Source organism: Aedes albopictus, chromosome 3 (assembly GCF_035046485.1).
Source record: "Aedes albopictus strain Foshan chromosome 3, AalbF5, whole genome shotgun sequence".
NCBI classification, from domain to species: domain Eukaryota; kingdom Metazoa; phylum Arthropoda; class Insecta; order Diptera; family Culicidae; genus Aedes; species Aedes albopictus.
The window spans coordinates 220452622-220469579 of record NC_085138.1 but is presented as its reverse complement, the minus strand read 5'-3'; the positions used below and the strand labels follow the sequence as shown (position 1 = coordinate 220469579).

Sequence of the window (16958 nt, the reverse complement as noted above, 5' to 3'; positions counted from 1 at the left end):
TCCGTGCCCCCCGGACACCTCAGGATAATAAACCCGGGCGAATCTATCGCTTTTCTTGCCGCCAGGACATCCTTACTTACGGTGGATGTCACGCCGTCGTCTGCCCCCAGTCTGACGCAGCCTCTTTTGATCATCGTCAGCTACACGAAGCCTACCGTATCACCGCAATCCACAGAAGCCTTTGTGCATCCGCCTTCGATGCCCCCGGAGCACCCCGGGAGAGCATTCCTGGGTGGTAAGTCCCACCCGCTACTTCGATCATCCACCATCCAGCCTTTCAGCCTAACGACCAACTCCCGAGCTTTCCCTGTTCTTCGTTCCATCGGGGCATCATCGCCTTTTGTGGGTGGCACGCTGTTATCTGCTTTTGGTCTGGCTCTGCCTCATTCGGCCGTTGTTAACTACACGAGGCTTCATAATGTCACAGTCAACTAAAACAGCCAAGAACCCTGCACCGGCGCCCTCTAGGCGTCGCGAGTATTTCAACATAAATGACCAGACCCATCCTGAACAACGATCATCCTCCTCTTCGGTACCCGCCAATGTGACACCAAGCCTTCACGTTAGTAGCAGTCCTCTTTTCCCGATTCCGACATTACCGAAACCAATTAATTTCTTACTCCAATGGAACATAAACGGTTTCATGAACAATCTCGGTGATCTCGAGGTCCTCGTACAGTCCAACCTGCCTTGGTGCTTAGGACTGCAGGAAGTGAACAAAGTCACGATTCAGCAACTCAATCGATCTCTTCGAGGACAGTATCAATGGATACTGAAAAGAGGAAGCAACTTCCGTCACTCCGTGGCCATTGGAATACTTCAGGGGATCCCTTTTGAACCTTTGGACATCACTTCTGATCTTCCCGTCGTTGGAGTTCGCTTGAAAGGAAACACCAACCTCTCAATCGTGAACACTTACCTTCCCTGCGGATCAATCCCGGATCTTCAAAACAAAGTTCAGGAAATCCTTGTAAATGTGCCCGAACCCGTTATGTGGATTGGTGATATGAACGCTCACCACCCTGCATGGGGCGACCGTAAAACGGATCCCAAAGGAATCGCACTGCTAAATTGTTTCCAAGAAAATGATCTAACCGTCCTTAACGATGGGTCAACAACCTTCGAGAAAGGCCACTCTTCCTCCGCAATAGACATCTCAGTCGCTAGCACATCCGTAGCCTACAAATATGATTGGTGCGTAAACCCCGACCCTCATGGAAGTGATCATCATCCAATACAGATATCGACTTTTGCCGATATGCCCGCCTCTACGCGGCGACCCCGCTGGGTCTACGAACACGCAGACTGGGTGGCCTACGAGGATGCCATCCGGACAGCCCTTCAATCCCAAGAGCCCACTGACATTGCCTCCTTCTCCAACCTTATATACAAAGCCGCGGAAGATTCTATACCTCGCACCAGTGGCAGAGCGGGGCGCAAAGCTCTACACTGGTGGACGGAAGAAACTAAAATAGCAGTAAAGGCTAGAAGAAAAGCGCTCCGTGCGGCCAAAAGACTTCCTGCAAACCACCCTGACAAGGAACAAGCGCTAATCTCCTACCGAAAGTTACGCAACGAATGTCGGCAAGTTATACGAGATGCGAAAAAAGACAGCTGGGAAAAATTCCTGGAAAGCATAAGCTCTTCACAGTCATCATCCGAACTTTGGAGTAAAGTCAATGCACTATGCGGTAAGCGTAGATCAACACCCCTCACGCTTAACCACCAGAACTCCACAATTACCGACCCGGACAAAGTGGCCGACGTTCTCGGCGGTTACTTCGAAAGCCTAGCGTCGATTGATAAATACGAACCCGACTTTAAACGCCGCATCCAACCCTCAAGAATGTCCATTCGCAATCTCGTTATTCCAACGGACGTAAGAAATCTGCAAATTAATGAAGCCTTTTCGTTTAGCGAGCTTCTTCATTCGCTAAGCTGTAGCAACGGTAGATCGGCGGGCCCCGATGGAATAGGTTATCCCCTCCTGAAATATCTACCCGCCTCCGGTAAGTCCAAACTGCTCGAACTTTTCAATAAAATCTGGACTGAAGACTACTACCCGCACGAATGGAAAGAGAGCATCGTTATACCGATACCCAAGCCTAACTCAACTGGGCGGGAACCGGCCAATTTCCGGCCGATTTCTCTTACCTGTTGCATGGCCAAGGTTTTTGAGAGAATGGTCAACAGAAGACTCCGGCAGCATTTGGAAATTGGGCAGCATTTGGACAACCGGCAACATGCTTTCCGTGCTGGTTTTGGTACTAATACCTATTTCGCCACTTTGGGCCAAACCCTCAAGGAAGCCCAAGATGAAGGAATGCACACCGAGATCATCTCGCTGGACATAGCTAAGGCGTTCAACAGGACGTGGACCCCACTGGTATTGCAGCGTCTCATTGAAACAGGGCTCAATGGACATATTATTCGCTTCGTGCAAAATTTCCTAACGGAGAGAACTTTCCGAGTGGCCATCGGGAATACTCTCTCCAGGCGCTTTCAAGAGGAAACAGGTGTCCCCCAGGGATCGATTTTAGCGGTTACATTGTTCCTCGTGGCTATGAATAGTGTTTTCGACAATCTACCATCAAATATTTACATCTTTGTCTATGCTGATGACGTCCTACTTGTTATTCCCGGTCGGACTCTGGTACGAACCAGAATTAAAGCACAGGCTGCAGTCAACGCCGTGGCAAAATGGGCATCCTCGATGGGATTCCAGCTCTCCGCACCAAAAAGTGTCCGATGTCACGTTTGCTCCTCTGGCCACCGGATCCAAGGCCCCCCGATCAGAATAAGCAATCAACAGATCCCACTCAAGAACACTGTCAGAATCCTCGGCGTCCTTCTAGACAGAAAGCTTACATTTCGACAGCATTTTGAAACGGTCAAGAACAACTGCAGAACTCGGCTAAACCTAATCCGGACTATTTCGAAACCACACCGAACCAATAATCGGGCAATCCGATTCAGAGTCGCCCAAGCCATTATAGATAGCCGCCTTCTATACGGACTGGAACTTACATGTCTCGCCCTCGACCGGTTAGTCAACTCCCTCAGTCCCATTTACAATGGATACATACGCACCATCTCCGGGCTCCTGCCATCTACTCCAGCCGATGCTGCCTGTGCTGAAGCTGGACTCATCCCTTTTAGGCATCGTATTTCTATAGCCCTGTGCACAAAAGCAGCGGCATTCATCGCGAAGACAACCGGTGATGATAGGATCTACCTCCTCGAAGAGGCGTGTAGAGTCCTCCGTATAGTGGCCGGCGAGGATCTCCCCCCGGTGGCCAAGATCCACTGGCATGGAGACAAGTGCTGGCATTCGAAGAGCATTCATATTGACCGCAAAATTCAATCCAAGTTTCGAGCTGGCGATAACTCTGACCGATTACGAAAATCTGTCCTGGAGCTTCTTAGAAGCAAATATCCTAACCACGTCCATCGATTCACAGACGGATCTCTCTCCAACCGGGGAGTCGGAATCGGAGTATCCGGAGATGTTTCGTTCAGTTACAGTATGCCACCCCAGTGTTCTATTTTTTCCGCCGAGGCAGCCGCGATTCTTATAGCCGCAACAACCCCTGCCGATCGTCCCGTGTTGATTCTATCCGACTCTGCCAGCGTTATTTCTGCTTTGCAGTCTGAGACCCCCGATCACCCATGGATTCAAGCAATCATCAAAAATACTCCGAGATCTACAAGCTTCGCTTGGATTCCCGGCCATTGTGGAATACCTGGAAACGTCTCAGCCGATTCTCTTGCTGGTACCGGTCATTCCTCCCCCCGATATTCTGTCGACGTTCCTTTTCTCGACCTCAAACGTTGGCTCGTTTACACGTTTCGAAGACGATGGCAAACCGAATGGAATAGCATGAGAAGTCATCATTTGCGGAAAGTGAAGGAATCGATCGAAGCCTGGAAGGATACCCGCTCACATAAGGATCAGCAAAACATTTCCCGATTGCGGACAGGTCACTCTAGGCTGTCATACAATATGGGAGGCCGCCCTTTCCGGATACAGTGTCCAATATGTAATGTACACGCGACGGCAGAGCATGTACTTTGCGCTTGTCCAGAATATGAGTCTTCCAGGCAACTTCATGGCATCTCCGGAAGCATTCGGGATACACTTAGCGACGATCCAGCTGCTGTGAAAGCTTTATCTGATTTCCTCAAAACTACTGGACTCTTCAATAAGATTTGATCGTTCAAGATCGAGTAGTCAATTCGAGGAGGAACTCGAAAACCGTGGCGCACACTATAGTTATTAATGTTGCTTTGTTAGTCTTGTTCAAATTTGTTGTCTTTGCTTGTGTAGTAACCTCTAAAAGATAAAGCGGGAAGGGGTAATTTTGGTTAACTTACCCCTCTGATATAGGATAAGATGGTTAATCTGACTAGTGATGAACCCTCCTACGGAGGAAAATCACTTTAATAAAGAATAAAAAAAAAAAAAAAAATATCTTTAAATTGTCATAAAAAGCTTTTATGAGATTTTTGATAGGTCTAATGAATTTCTTAAGAAATTTTTGCCTCAGTATGAGCAAAATTACAAGCATTTATAAGATCACTTGGAACAAGCACAACAAAAACTTTATAATGCGTTTTTTTTTTTCAGACTAAAAGCATCCAGAAAGACGAGTTGGTTGCAATGTTGCCCCATCTGTACGCCAATATCTGTGATAGAAATGCGGATGTTCGCAAGAATGCCAATGAGGCCGTCCTGGGCATTATGATTCACTTGGGATACGATGCCATGATGAAGGCCTTGGACAAACAGAAGCCAACCTCGAAGAAGGACATTCAAGCCGCTCTGGACAAAGCCCGGCCAAATCTACCGGTCAAACCATTGCCGAAGAACAAACAACAGGCTCCTATCGTGGAGGAACCGAAGGTGGTACGCCCCGGAACCGCCAAAGCGCAGAAGGCCGTTCTCGGAGCTTCTGCCAAGGCAAATCCTCCGGCAGCATCGCGTAAAAAGGAGGAAGAGGTGGATAACTCTCCTCTTCTGGCAATAAACAACATGAAGAGTCAGCGCTTGTTGGACGAACAGAAATTGAAGGTTCTCAAGTGGACGTTTACTACTCCCAGAGAAGAATTTACAGATCTGTTGAAGGAGCAAATGACGTCGGCAAATGTGAACAAAGGGTTGATTGCGAACATGTTTCACGAAGATTTTCGGTACCATCTGAAGGTGATCGACGCACTGATAGAGGATTTGCCCAAGAACGACAAAGGATTGATCTGCAACTTGGATCTCATTATGAAATGGCTCTCTTTACGGTTCTACGATACCAATCCTTCTGTCTTGCTCAAAGGGCTGGACTATTTGAACCTGGTGTTCGCGATGTTGATCGAGAAGCAATATGTTCTCGCCGAAAACGAAGGCAGCTCTTTTGTGCCTCATTTGTTGACAAAGATAGGCGATCCAAAAGATGTGGTACGCAACGGGGTTCGAACTCTTTTACGGCAGATCTGCTTGGTATATCCCTTTGCGAAAGTTTTCGTGTTTGTGATGGATGCTCTCAAGTCGAAAAATGCGCGACAACGTGCGGAATGCTTGGATGAACTGGGCTTTCTGATTGAGACGTACGGTTTGTCGGTTTGTCAACCCACACAACAGGTATGCCCGAGGATTTTTATCAGCATTGTGAGCATTATAAATGACTTTCTTTTACAGGCTGCACTGAAAGAAATCGCCAAGCACATCTCGGATCGTGATAACTCCGTGCGTAATGCGGCGTTAAATGCAGTGGTGCAAGCGTACTTCCTTGCCGGCGAAAAGGTGTACAAACTCATCGGTCAACTGTCGGAGAAGGATCTGTCCATGCTGGACGAACGTATCAAGCGGTCGAAGAAAACGGCCGTCAAGAAACCAGCAAGCACCATAGAAATAGTCAAAGTGTCCTCTGCTACGGAAGTTAACGTTGTGGAGGCTGAAGTTGCCGAAGAGGAAGAGGAACCGGTTCCGGTGGAACAACCTGTGGAAACGTTACCCGCGCGGTAAGTACGCCAGCTTGAACTAAAGGTCACATATCAAAAAGATCGACAATGCACAGTTTTGTTCGCGAACTTCTTCTTTTTTTGAAAACTTCCATCGCTTTAGAACAAACAAGAAAACATTGTTGCTATTTACGGGGTTTTGAAAAAAATGTCGAATGGTCATTAAGCAAAATACCTTACAAGTGACCAGGATTTCGTATAGCCTTGCTCTTGGATTTTCATGAGACTTGAACGAAAGGCTTAATAAAGAAAGAGGGGGATCACAAACGTCAAAGGTATTTTTGAGAAAATATTAATTTCATTCCTCAGCATTTGATTTTATCTGGTTTCAATCTCTTTCGCGTTAAAATGTGCATTTATGCCACGTTGTAAGTTGATCTTTTTTGGTATGTTGTCCTGAGTTTGAACGCTTTGTCAAAAGTTTGAAGTTTGCTGCCACCACCAAGTTTGACCCATTCATCGTGCACACCATTGCTTTTTTTCGCTCAATCACCATCCGTTTTACCCCCGTATAAAGTAAGCGTAGATCGGTTATGTTTAACAATAACATAAGAACGTTCGACGATGGCGGCTCGGGACTTGTTGGCATATTAGTTTCGTTAATGGGCAGTGACGAGAGTGAAGTCGCCAACAAAAGACCTCGAGGAGATCCGGACATTCCGGAATGTTCTAAGTTAGTATTGTAGATAGATGAAGGTGAAGGCTTCAGTTGGTCGGGTCGCTGTTTGCTGTTTTTGTGTGTTGATGTGTTCAATCTGAGACCATTTTTGTCGCTGTGTTTATTTATTTTTTACTTTTACATAGGGGTAGGCGGGGCATTATGGACACCCTAAGGTTTTTGCCAACTTTACCTGGCAAGATGTCAAAAAAGTTTAGTTTTTTGATACATGTATCCTTTTAAAGTCTATTTAGCATCTATTGCATAAGAATGCTCACGAAGAAAAATGATTTATCCACTTTAAAAAATGTTACGAAAAATGTTAGTTTTTCATGACCGTCTTCAAGCATACGGGGCAGAATGGACACCCCCATGGGGCAATATGGACACCATGAGACTTTTACGAATTTCGTACATTATTTACACCTATAAAGTCATTTCATTACAAAACAACTATTTTGGTTGAATAATACGCCGAAGTAGTTCATTTTTGTTCAGTTAATTTAAATTCAGGCTGTTTTGGATAAAGCTTCGTTTTTGTTGTCATGTACAGCTGTGCCTAGAACAACTATTTTCCACTGCTGTCGTTTTTTGACCAATTTGTTTCACCCTATGTCTACTATAATGAACATTTAACCGGAAATGTACCGAAATCGAAGAATTTGGTTGGTTTGTGATTTAGCTTATATTTTTCCTTTGCCGCTTCTTTCAAAAAGGTGAGTGTCCATTTTGCCCCGGCAGCAGAAGATATTTCCAAACTTGATTTTTGATATAATAAAGAAGAAAATATAAACATGTTAAGTATGTAGATACAGCAAAACTACTTGCATGTGTTCTAGAAATATCAGGTTTTAATCGACCTGCAATAAATTAATCACTAAATCTTATTTTAGATAGTGTGAAAATTATAATTTCCATGCACAAAAAACGGAGGACGCAACTTTTTCGTGTAAAATCAAGTATAATTTTAATTTCGAATGTTTCTTTCCTGAAACTACGTTTTAGACAAATGGACTATATTCTCCATTCATTAAAAGTTCAAAAAAGTTCGCATATTTCAAAATATTGAGGGTGTCCATTCTGCCCCGGGTGTCCATAATGCCCCGCCTACCCCTACAGAACCATACGGGATAGTGCAACATAATCAATGTGAAGTAGAACTATGCTGACCCCACTCGCATATCAGTCCCATTTGAATTTTCATCACTATCTCAATGGAGGACAAAAAATACCAAACCATGAGCGTCCCATATTGAAAGTATCCGCATAACAGTCTTATCATGAATTTGTGTATCCTGTAACACAAAACTGATTTTTTTAGTAAACATAATATTTTTAACAGTTTTGTTTATTGGGATGCAAAGCAATCTGTGTAAGTTTTGAGATGATCGATTTTTTTTTTTAAATTACTGTTTTACATGAAAACGAAATTTTGAATGCCTATTTTTCAATTCCTACTTTTTACAAAATGGCACTGTTTAGAATAGAAAACGGGGGAAAATTTCTTCCAGTGTAACAATGAACTCGTTTGATTCGTTTTGAGGCATTTCTAGTTTAGTGCATTTATGAAATAATCATTTCCTGTAACACTGCAAAAGTAGTATAAAAACGGATTTTCGTCAAACCAGACGTGTTTTCATATCGTGACGAGAAATTACAGTCCACCGAAATTGCTTCCCACGTGTGATATCAACAGGTAGGGTGTGGGCACCGGTTATGGCCAGTCTAAGGGAAATCATTTTTATACAAATAACCAATAATCCAATGAAAACTACCAATGCGTTAAATGAAAGGTTTCGATCTATAATTTATTAAAAAAATGCAGAAATCAAGCTAATACTTGATTTTTGTATTAAAAGTGGCACTGGCCAAAATAGAAGCCTTGTCGCAGCCAATTACGTGTATTTCTTATGGGAGTGGCCAAATTAGAAGCACCCTGGTTGATGCGGCGTGTAGAGTTACATCGAGCGACCCCCCAGTATCGGACGACGCGCGCTCGGCGCGAACATGAGTGGAGAGAAAGAGAAGAAAAAGAGTCAATTTTTCAGTTGGAATAAATACGTTGAACAGTTCACACGCAGTGTTTCGATTCATTTGCAAATCCTCAGAAAAACCAATTCCTCCGATCTATTTCCCGAACATTTTGGTCCATTCGAGCCAGATGACCGTTTTTGGGATGGTTTTTTGTTGATTTGTGGGGAAATATCGGTAAAACGAGAGAACTTTCTGATTTCCACCTTGTGGAAAATTCAATCGGCGTCGACGCCGAGCGACGCGTCAGTGCAGTGTGTTGTGCGTACGCGAAACATGTATGATCGTGTTTGAAACACGGATTCTAAGTGAAGGGAATTCCCTGAATAAACTTGAACGATTTGTGAACGAACAGTGAAAAGTGGTGGTCCCATGACCGAAGAAACTCCTCATACGCTACGGAGTAAACACCCGAGAAAGCTGCTTGGTTCTGTGAGTGGTACACCGGCGGCGATTTACGAGTCCGTACAGAAGCAAAAGCAAAAACAAGTGAACAAAGAAATGGCGAAGAAACTGGACAGAATTCTCGATCATCGTGATCTGGTGAAGGAGCGGATGCTCCGGATACGTGAGAGTTTGAAGCAGAACGTCAACATTCACTGGCTCAAGCTACAACTGGAGACGCTTCGTCAGTGTAACGATGAGTTGCAGAAAACGTACGTCGAAATTTGTGACCTTGTTCCGCGAGAGCAGCGAGATGAACACAAGCAAAATCACTTCCGCTGCGAAGAGCTGCATAACGAGTTGTTTGTGTACATCCAAACGGAAGTCGCGAAGTGGAACGCGGCAGAAGAAGAAAAACAACGAGGAAGAATGAGTGCGTTAGCTCCTGTTTTCGTACCGCAGCAACCGGTGGCAGTGAACAACTCGATGCCTCACTTACAGGTACCACTGCCAACATTCGATGGCAGCCTTGAAAATTGGTATTCCTTCAAGTGTATATTCAAAACTATAATGAACAGGTATCCCCACGAATCCCCGGCCATCAAACTGTACCACTTGAAGAATTCGCTGGTCGGAAGCGCTGCCGGTAAGATAGACCAAGACGTAATCAACAACAACGATTACGAATCAGCGTGGAAGATGCTTGAGGAAACCTACGAGGACGAGCGACTCATCATCGATACCCATATAGACGCTCTACTCTCGTTGCCCAAGATGACGAGTGAGAACGCTACTGAGTTGCGGAACTTGCTTGATGCTTGCATGAAACACGTTGACGCACCGAAGAACCGATCGTTACCCGTTGAAGGACTCTCTGAGATGATCCTGGTCAATGTAGTAGCGAAACGATTGGGCAAGGAAACCAGGAAGTTGTGGGAGTCGCAGATTCCGGCTGATGAGTTACCTTCGTACACTGATATGATCGACTTCCTTCGAGACCGGAGCCGCATACTACAGAAGATGAAAAGCTACGAGCAGTACCCACCGGCTCCAACCAAGCAAAGAGGAAAATTCATTGACCAGAAGCCCGCCCAAGCCAGGAATGTTGCACAAACTTCAACGCAATCCAACGAAGTGTGTGCATGTTGCAACGGCGATCATGTAATCTACAAGTGCGATGTATTCGAGAATCTCACAGTGAGCGACCGATACACCAAAGTGAGACAAGCTGGCCTCTGTTTCAATTGTCTACGGCGTGGGCATCGTACTGCAGATTGCAACTCAGAAAGGACCTGCCGAACATGTAAGCGTAGACATCACAGCCTTCTCCATGAAGAAAAATCGACGACCACACAGCCGCAGGTTAGCCAACTTGCCGTGAAAGTAGAACCAGTCGCAAAAGAAGATCCAGAAAATGATGAACCAACGCAAGAATCGGTGAATTGTGCCCGTACGGGCATGACGAAACAAGTGCTCCTTTCGACGGCAGAAGTACTTGTTTGCGATGCCAGCAACAGACGGGTGCTATGCCGTGCGCTATTGGATTCCGGCTCCGATGCCAACCTCATCAGTGCGGCACTTGCGAAGAAGCTCAACGTCATCCTACAACATGTCAATATTCCGATTAGCGGCGTCAATAACGCCGCAACCCAAGTTAAGTATAAACTTCGTACCAAGATCAGCTCACGCGTTAATTCATTTGACGCAGTTCTAGATTTCCTGGTCGTGCCGACGATCACTGCTAACCTGCCCGTCACAAAGGTGGACACGCGCTCCTGGAACATACCCGCTAACATCGCTTTGGCGGATCCGTCGTTCCATGCTCCGGACGAAATCCAGATGATCATCGGTGCTGAACTATTTTTCGAGCTGCTCAAGGGCGGCCGCATGAAACTCGCTGGCGGAACACCGATGTTGGTAGAAACGCAACTTGGATGGATTGTAAGCGGTCCAGTCAAGGTCAACCGAACCGGTCCCGCATGTAGCGTATGCCAGTTCAACCATGCTGAAGAGCAACTTAACCGCACACTTGTGAGGTTCTGGGAGATAGAGGCGTGCAACGAAGCATCACCATACACACCAGCGGAACAAGCCATCGAAAAGCACTATGAACAAACAGTATCCCGCAACGAAACGGGTCGGTATGTTGTCAGACTACCGTTTAACGAAAACAAAGGTCAACTAGGTGACTCGTTGGAATCGGCCCGATCTCGATTCAACCGACTCCTGCGATCGTTCGTGAACGAAGAAAAAAGGAAGCGCTACTCCGAATTCATGGCAGAGTACCTAGCACTTGGCCATATGGTTGAAGTTCACGGTCAGCCCGATGATTGTTACTTCCTACCACATCACGCGGTCTACAAGGAGTCAAGCTCGAGTACAAAAATCCGTGTAGTGTTCGACGCGTCGGCGAAGACCACATCTGGTATATCGCTGAACGATGCTTTGGGGGTAGGACCGACAGTGCAAAACGATCTCATCACGATTCTTCTTCGATTCTGCTGCTATCCTGTGGTACTAACCGCCGACATTCCGAAGATGTACCGTCAGGTGCAAGTACATAACGACGACAGAAAGTTTCAGCGTATCCTGTGGCTCAACTCTAACAACGAAATAGCTGCATTCGAACTGACAACCGTTACGTACGGTTGCGCCAGTGCCCCCTATTTGGCAACGCGCACGTTGATGCAGTTGGCGAAAGATGAAGCTGCCGAGTTACCGCTTGGATCCAGAGTCATTGTGGAAAATAGTTACATCGACGACTTCCTCACAGGAGGTAACAGTGAGCAAGAGGTGATTGTAATCTACGAGCAACTCACTGAGCTACTGCGACGAGGGGGCTTTGGAATCCATTAGTTCTGCACCAATAGTAAAATCGTTCGTAACATCATTCCATCCGAACTTCAAGAAACACTTTTCGATTTCGAGGAAGCCGACATCAATAACGTCATCAGGACCCTTGGCGTCATTTGGAACCCTGACGACGACTATTTCACCTTCAACGTTAGTCCACTCCATGGTAAGGTGACGAGCGCATTGCCGACCAAGCGCAATGTACTTTCTGCCATTGGTCAGCTTTTCGATCCATGTGGGTATCTTGGTCCTGTGATTACGACAGCAAAGCTGCTGATGCAAGATCTATGGAGACTCAAACACAAAACTAGCACATCCGTAGCAGAGATGCGTCGAGACTATCGTACCCGAACCCACGAACAAAACAGTTGCGATAGCAACTGCGATCACTTCTTTCAGCGAACCGATCTTCACTGAAGCTAATTTTCCACCGATGAACAGTAGCCAGTCGGCTCAATCTACCCCTGATGAAACTGATACGTTCATCGAAATAGCGTCAAGAAGCAGACGCGCGCCGAAGCTGAACACCAAACCAAAACAGCTTCCATTTTGGACCAAGTAGCACGAGTAACGACAATAATGCCTGGTTTACATGGAGCACGTGACTTGATTCAAGTCAATGGAAAATGCCCAATAGACCATTCCCGTCAAAAAATTTTATGTGCTCTACGGCTTTCCGACAATTTATTGAGTAAACTTTCCCAAAGAACCCATATGTTTTGAAGTCTCTAACTATTGAAAAACAATGAAAAACCTGCGAAGTAGCACTTTAGCCCTATACTCTCCTCTAAAATATTTTTCCACAAAACCCGATGAACCCCTTTCTCCCCTATAGCTTGTTTGGAGAGATGCGGAGAATTTTCAATCAGCTGGCTGTCAAAATTGACGTTTGATATTTTTGTTTTGCTCTGCTGCCGTCCGCCCTCAAAACGACGCAACAAAAAAAAAAGCGGTTCCGAAGAATCTGATGTGGCCAGCATACTTTTTCGATTTCTATTCTGGATTTAAATGGTTGTTGATAGGAAGTTTACGGTCTGCTCGATATAAGACCACGCGAATACATCCCCCCAATGGAACACTGGAACCGAGACTGGAACTAAGCCACCCGTAAGTGATATTCCGCGGAGCCGCCCTGGCCAAGAAAGTTTGTTTTTGAAACCGTTCATCAAGTGTTTTCCTGCAGGTCGACTTCTCTCATGCAAAATCTGAGCGGACAACGACGGCCAGGTGCATTACGTGTTCGAATCGAAGAACAGCGAAGCCGGGTATGAATCGTAACCCAATCCATACGTGGCGCGGATCTTCTGGACCGCACGTTAGTGTGTCCCGTTATGCGAAGACTGTTTTTTGTGATGACACTGGGAACGGAACAAATTTATGTGGATCTATAGGATACATTGAATGCTAATTCGTACATAATGCCAAATTCAAAGCTAAGACGATTTTGGCCGCAGCGAAGTGCTGAAGAAGAATGCTTAGGGCCAATTTATTCACCTTGGCTTACCTATAATTCCTGAATAAATCTATTAATATCACGGAGAGAGCAATTCAGAACGGATACAAACATGTAGTTACTGGTGATGTTGGGTTAATTCCGAAATCTCTAAAAGTACTTTTAATGATTCTTTTCGAAATATTTAACAAGGGATTCTACCCTTCCATCTGGTATAATTGACACGAATGCCACAATAATGGTAAAGTGTCGTTAATAAATAGTAATAATAAAATCTGGTATAACTTTAAGAATAACTTCCTGGATTTTCTCCATAGGCCCCTCCAGAAATTTCTATACTGCAGTCCATTTTGTGATTCCTTCAGGATTTCCTCCCGGCGGACTTTCTGATATTCTTTTCAAAACTACTCCAGGTGTTCGTTTCGAAATTTTACTAATAGAAATCCTATACAGCATAGTTTCCCAAACTGTGGCTCGCGACCCCCCAGGGGGTCGCGAAGGACAGTTGAATAATTTACTGTAACAGACAACAAATGAGGGAATTTCTTTGGTGGGTCGTTTAAAGCACGTCTACTAGCAAATGGGGGTCACTCACCCAAAAAGTTAGGGAACTTATGCCATACAGTATTCCTTTCAACACTCTTGCAAAAATTCCTGCACCTGGAATCTTATCCGGGATGCCTCCTGAAATCCCTTCTGCAATTATTTCAGGAGTTCCTTCAAGGATCGGTCAAGAAGAATTTTATGGCATTTCATTCAAAATTCCTCTCAGAGTTCCTTCATCGGGGCTACCTCCAGGAATCTCATTGGAGATGCCGTCAGGAGTTTTATCCTGGATCGCTCGCTCCAGGTTTTTTTTATAGGAACCGGCATTCCTCCAAAAATCCCTCTTAGAGATATTTCTGGGATTTTTTTTCTGAATTTTTCTATAAGTTTTTTCGGGATTCTTGATGATTTATTTGAGAATCGAGATTGTTTTAGTAATTATATTCGGGATTCTCTTACGAATTTCGTTCGACATTCCTCCTAAAATATATCATCCGCCAGGAATGCTATCCTTGATTCTTTCATCTGGAGATCCTCTAAAGACGCAACCTGGAATACCTTCAGAAGAAATTCCTCCTTCTGTGATTCATTCAGGAGATCCATCTGGGATACCTCTAGGAATCTGTTCCGGATTTTTTCCAGGTGTCTTTTCTGGATACCCTATATTAGTTCCTTCTGGCATTTCTATAGGAAATTCTACTGGAGTTCCTTTAAAAGTCGCTTTAGGGAATTGGTTTAGAAGTTTCTTCAGGAGTTACTTCCGAAAAGCATTTAGGTATTTCATTCGGGATTCCTGAATGTAATTTCTTCCATGGACCCTCCAGAAATTCTTTCCGGAGTTCCTCCAGAAATTATATGATTCCTCAATGAATACTTTTCGGGATTCTTCCAGAATATTCATCCAGGAGTTCCTTTGGGGAATCCTCCAGAAGTTTCTTTCAAGATTCTTTCTAGAGTTCCTTTCGGATTCCTTTTGAACACGCTTTCTCTGGGAAATCCTTTTATAGTTCCCCTAGAATTTCATTCTCAGATTCCTTTTAAACTTCGTAGGATTCACGTAGGGATCTACCAGGAATTCCTGGATTTTTTCAGGAAATCGTTTTTTTAATTTTATTTCAGTTATTTCTTCAGAGACTCATTCATAAAATTTAATGTTTCAGCGAAACCTTCAGAAATTACTTCAAAGATTCCTTCACGATTCCCACTTGTTAATCCTCCAGAAATTCTGCAGAGGATTTCAAAATATTTTTCAAGAAGATACTGTGGAATAAATCCACTTAAAAATGCCGGAAGGATTTCCCTCTAGAGTTCTTGCTGGAGATTCCTCCAGGAGTTCTCGTTGGCGATTCTTCCAGGAGTTATTTTTCAAGACTTCTACAAGACTTCCTTCTACGGACACCACCGTAAATTCCAACCGGGGATTTCTCCAGGAATTGCCACCGGAGATGATGGGGTTGACCAAATTTTGAAGTGATGGGCAGGGGTAGGACCTCCGTAATAGGTGTCATTAAGTAGAATGCCGTCAAGGTGCCCGCGAGGCTGAGATGATTGTGCCTCCGACGGTTTTCTATCGGATTCAGATTGGCGGTGCGTTATCTGTTAAGTGCTCGTTTGCACTGGGAGTTGTGGTCCTGGGATCGGTGGAGGGCTGGCAGAGATGCGATCATTCCGGTTTTGTGGGTGCTCGGGTACCTTCAGGCATTCCAAGGATGTATTTTTCGCTGGCCACGGATATTATTCAAACGGTGGCTTATTGAATTGTTTCCAGATTCCAGCTAATCCTCCGGCAGGAGGTGTGATGGGAGTTTGACATTTCGAAATATAAACATGTCAAAATGACGGCAGGGTTGGGAGCATATTCTCCACACTGAAAACCATCTCCACATCCCAGGGGTGTACACACTACTTCGCACAGCGATTTTAATTTCAAATTGGAGAGATTTTTCGAATTTTCAAAAATTTGTATGAAAATCAGGAATACATATAAAAATTATTTAAAAACGGCAATGTTCATTAAAACCCATTGTCTTTCAAAGAAAAATATAAAAAAGGGGGGTTAGGTCAGACGGGAATGGTCTATTGAATGCGAATTGAACGTGTAAACACCAGCGTTTATCTCAGTTGAGCAACTGACTTGACTTGAACGAAAGTTGAACATGTTCAACTTTTTTGTTCAAGTCAAACGAAATCATCTCACTTGCCCCGTCTGAACACGCGATTCATGTGAGTTGAATTCAAGTCATCTGTCAAATGAGCTGAATTCAATGGGGCACCTTCGGTGTAGTACTAGATTTGTGGTAATGAGCTGAATTTTAGTATGGTGAGAAGGTCAATTCTCCGTTTCTGCAATGAAATTGTTCAAAAAGCGTGGTGTTCACCGACGGAGCAACACGCGAAAGTGGACAAAACGAACGACGAGAAAAAACCGACGGAAAAACTATTAAAAAACGAGAAAATTCTCGGAATAAAGTAAATGTACAAAAATGGCGTGCTTTTCGTTTCGTGTATTTCTTACTTCTAACCATACATGACATTTCTCTTAGAGGAAGCCATCGCCTCCGTCTCGGCTCGGCTCACTTGACGTTTCTTCCCATACATAAGATTTTCTTGCACATGGCCATCCATGTTTGGCCAAGGGGTCGTACAAAGAATCAGCAACACACACCCCGCCTTGAGGCGGATGCCTCAATTTACCGGCAGCACCACCAGCTTGTGTACAGGTCGTTGATATGTTGTTTGGCCTCTCTGTAGTGTCACGTTACGCACTACTCCGCTTCGATCTGGATGGAGCGCTGTCACGCGAGCGAGTTCCCAATACGCTGGCGGAGCACTATCGTTCTTCACCAGCACCAAATCAGCCACCTTCAGATTTTCTTCGGATGCTTGCCATTTGTTTCTTGTTTGCAACGATGTAACGTACTCGGTCTTGAAACGGTCCCAGAGATCCTCGACGACTCTCCGCAAGCGTTGATATTTGTCGAGGCGGTTCTCGGGGATGTCCGTTACCCTCGGTTCAGGAAT

General features: G+C 44.8%; 2 protein-coding genes across 6 annotated transcripts in view; both read left to right on the top strand.

Annotated features, from left to right (window-relative positions):
• The window catches only part of LOC109417146 (protein mini spindles), a 62513-nt gene that overhangs the window by 23063 nt on the left and 22492 nt on the right, over positions 1–16958 (top strand). For 3 of the 5 annotated variants that reach the window (XM_062858987.1, XM_062858988.1, XM_062858989.1), the window contains exons 6-8: positions 4628–5632; positions 5690–6012; positions 6530–6685. In XM_062858987.1, coding sequence (XP_062714971.1) covers positions 4628–5632; positions 5690–6012; positions 6530–6685 — 1484 coding nt within the window. The remainder of the gene's footprint in view (positions 1–4627; positions 5633–5689; positions 6013–6529; positions 6686–16958) is intronic. The other 2 variants (XM_029874246.2, XM_029874245.2) reach the window with 1 other exon arrangement.
• On the top strand, positions 6693–13479 carry LOC115267320 (uncharacterized). The gene is made up of 2 exons (XM_062858992.1): positions 6693–13045; positions 13122–13479. The coding sequence occupies exon 1, from the start codon at positions 9074–9076 to the stop codon at positions 11939–11941; it is 2868 nt and encodes a 955-aa protein (XP_062714976.1). The 5' UTR covers positions 6693–9073; the 3' UTR covers positions 11942–13045; positions 13122–13479.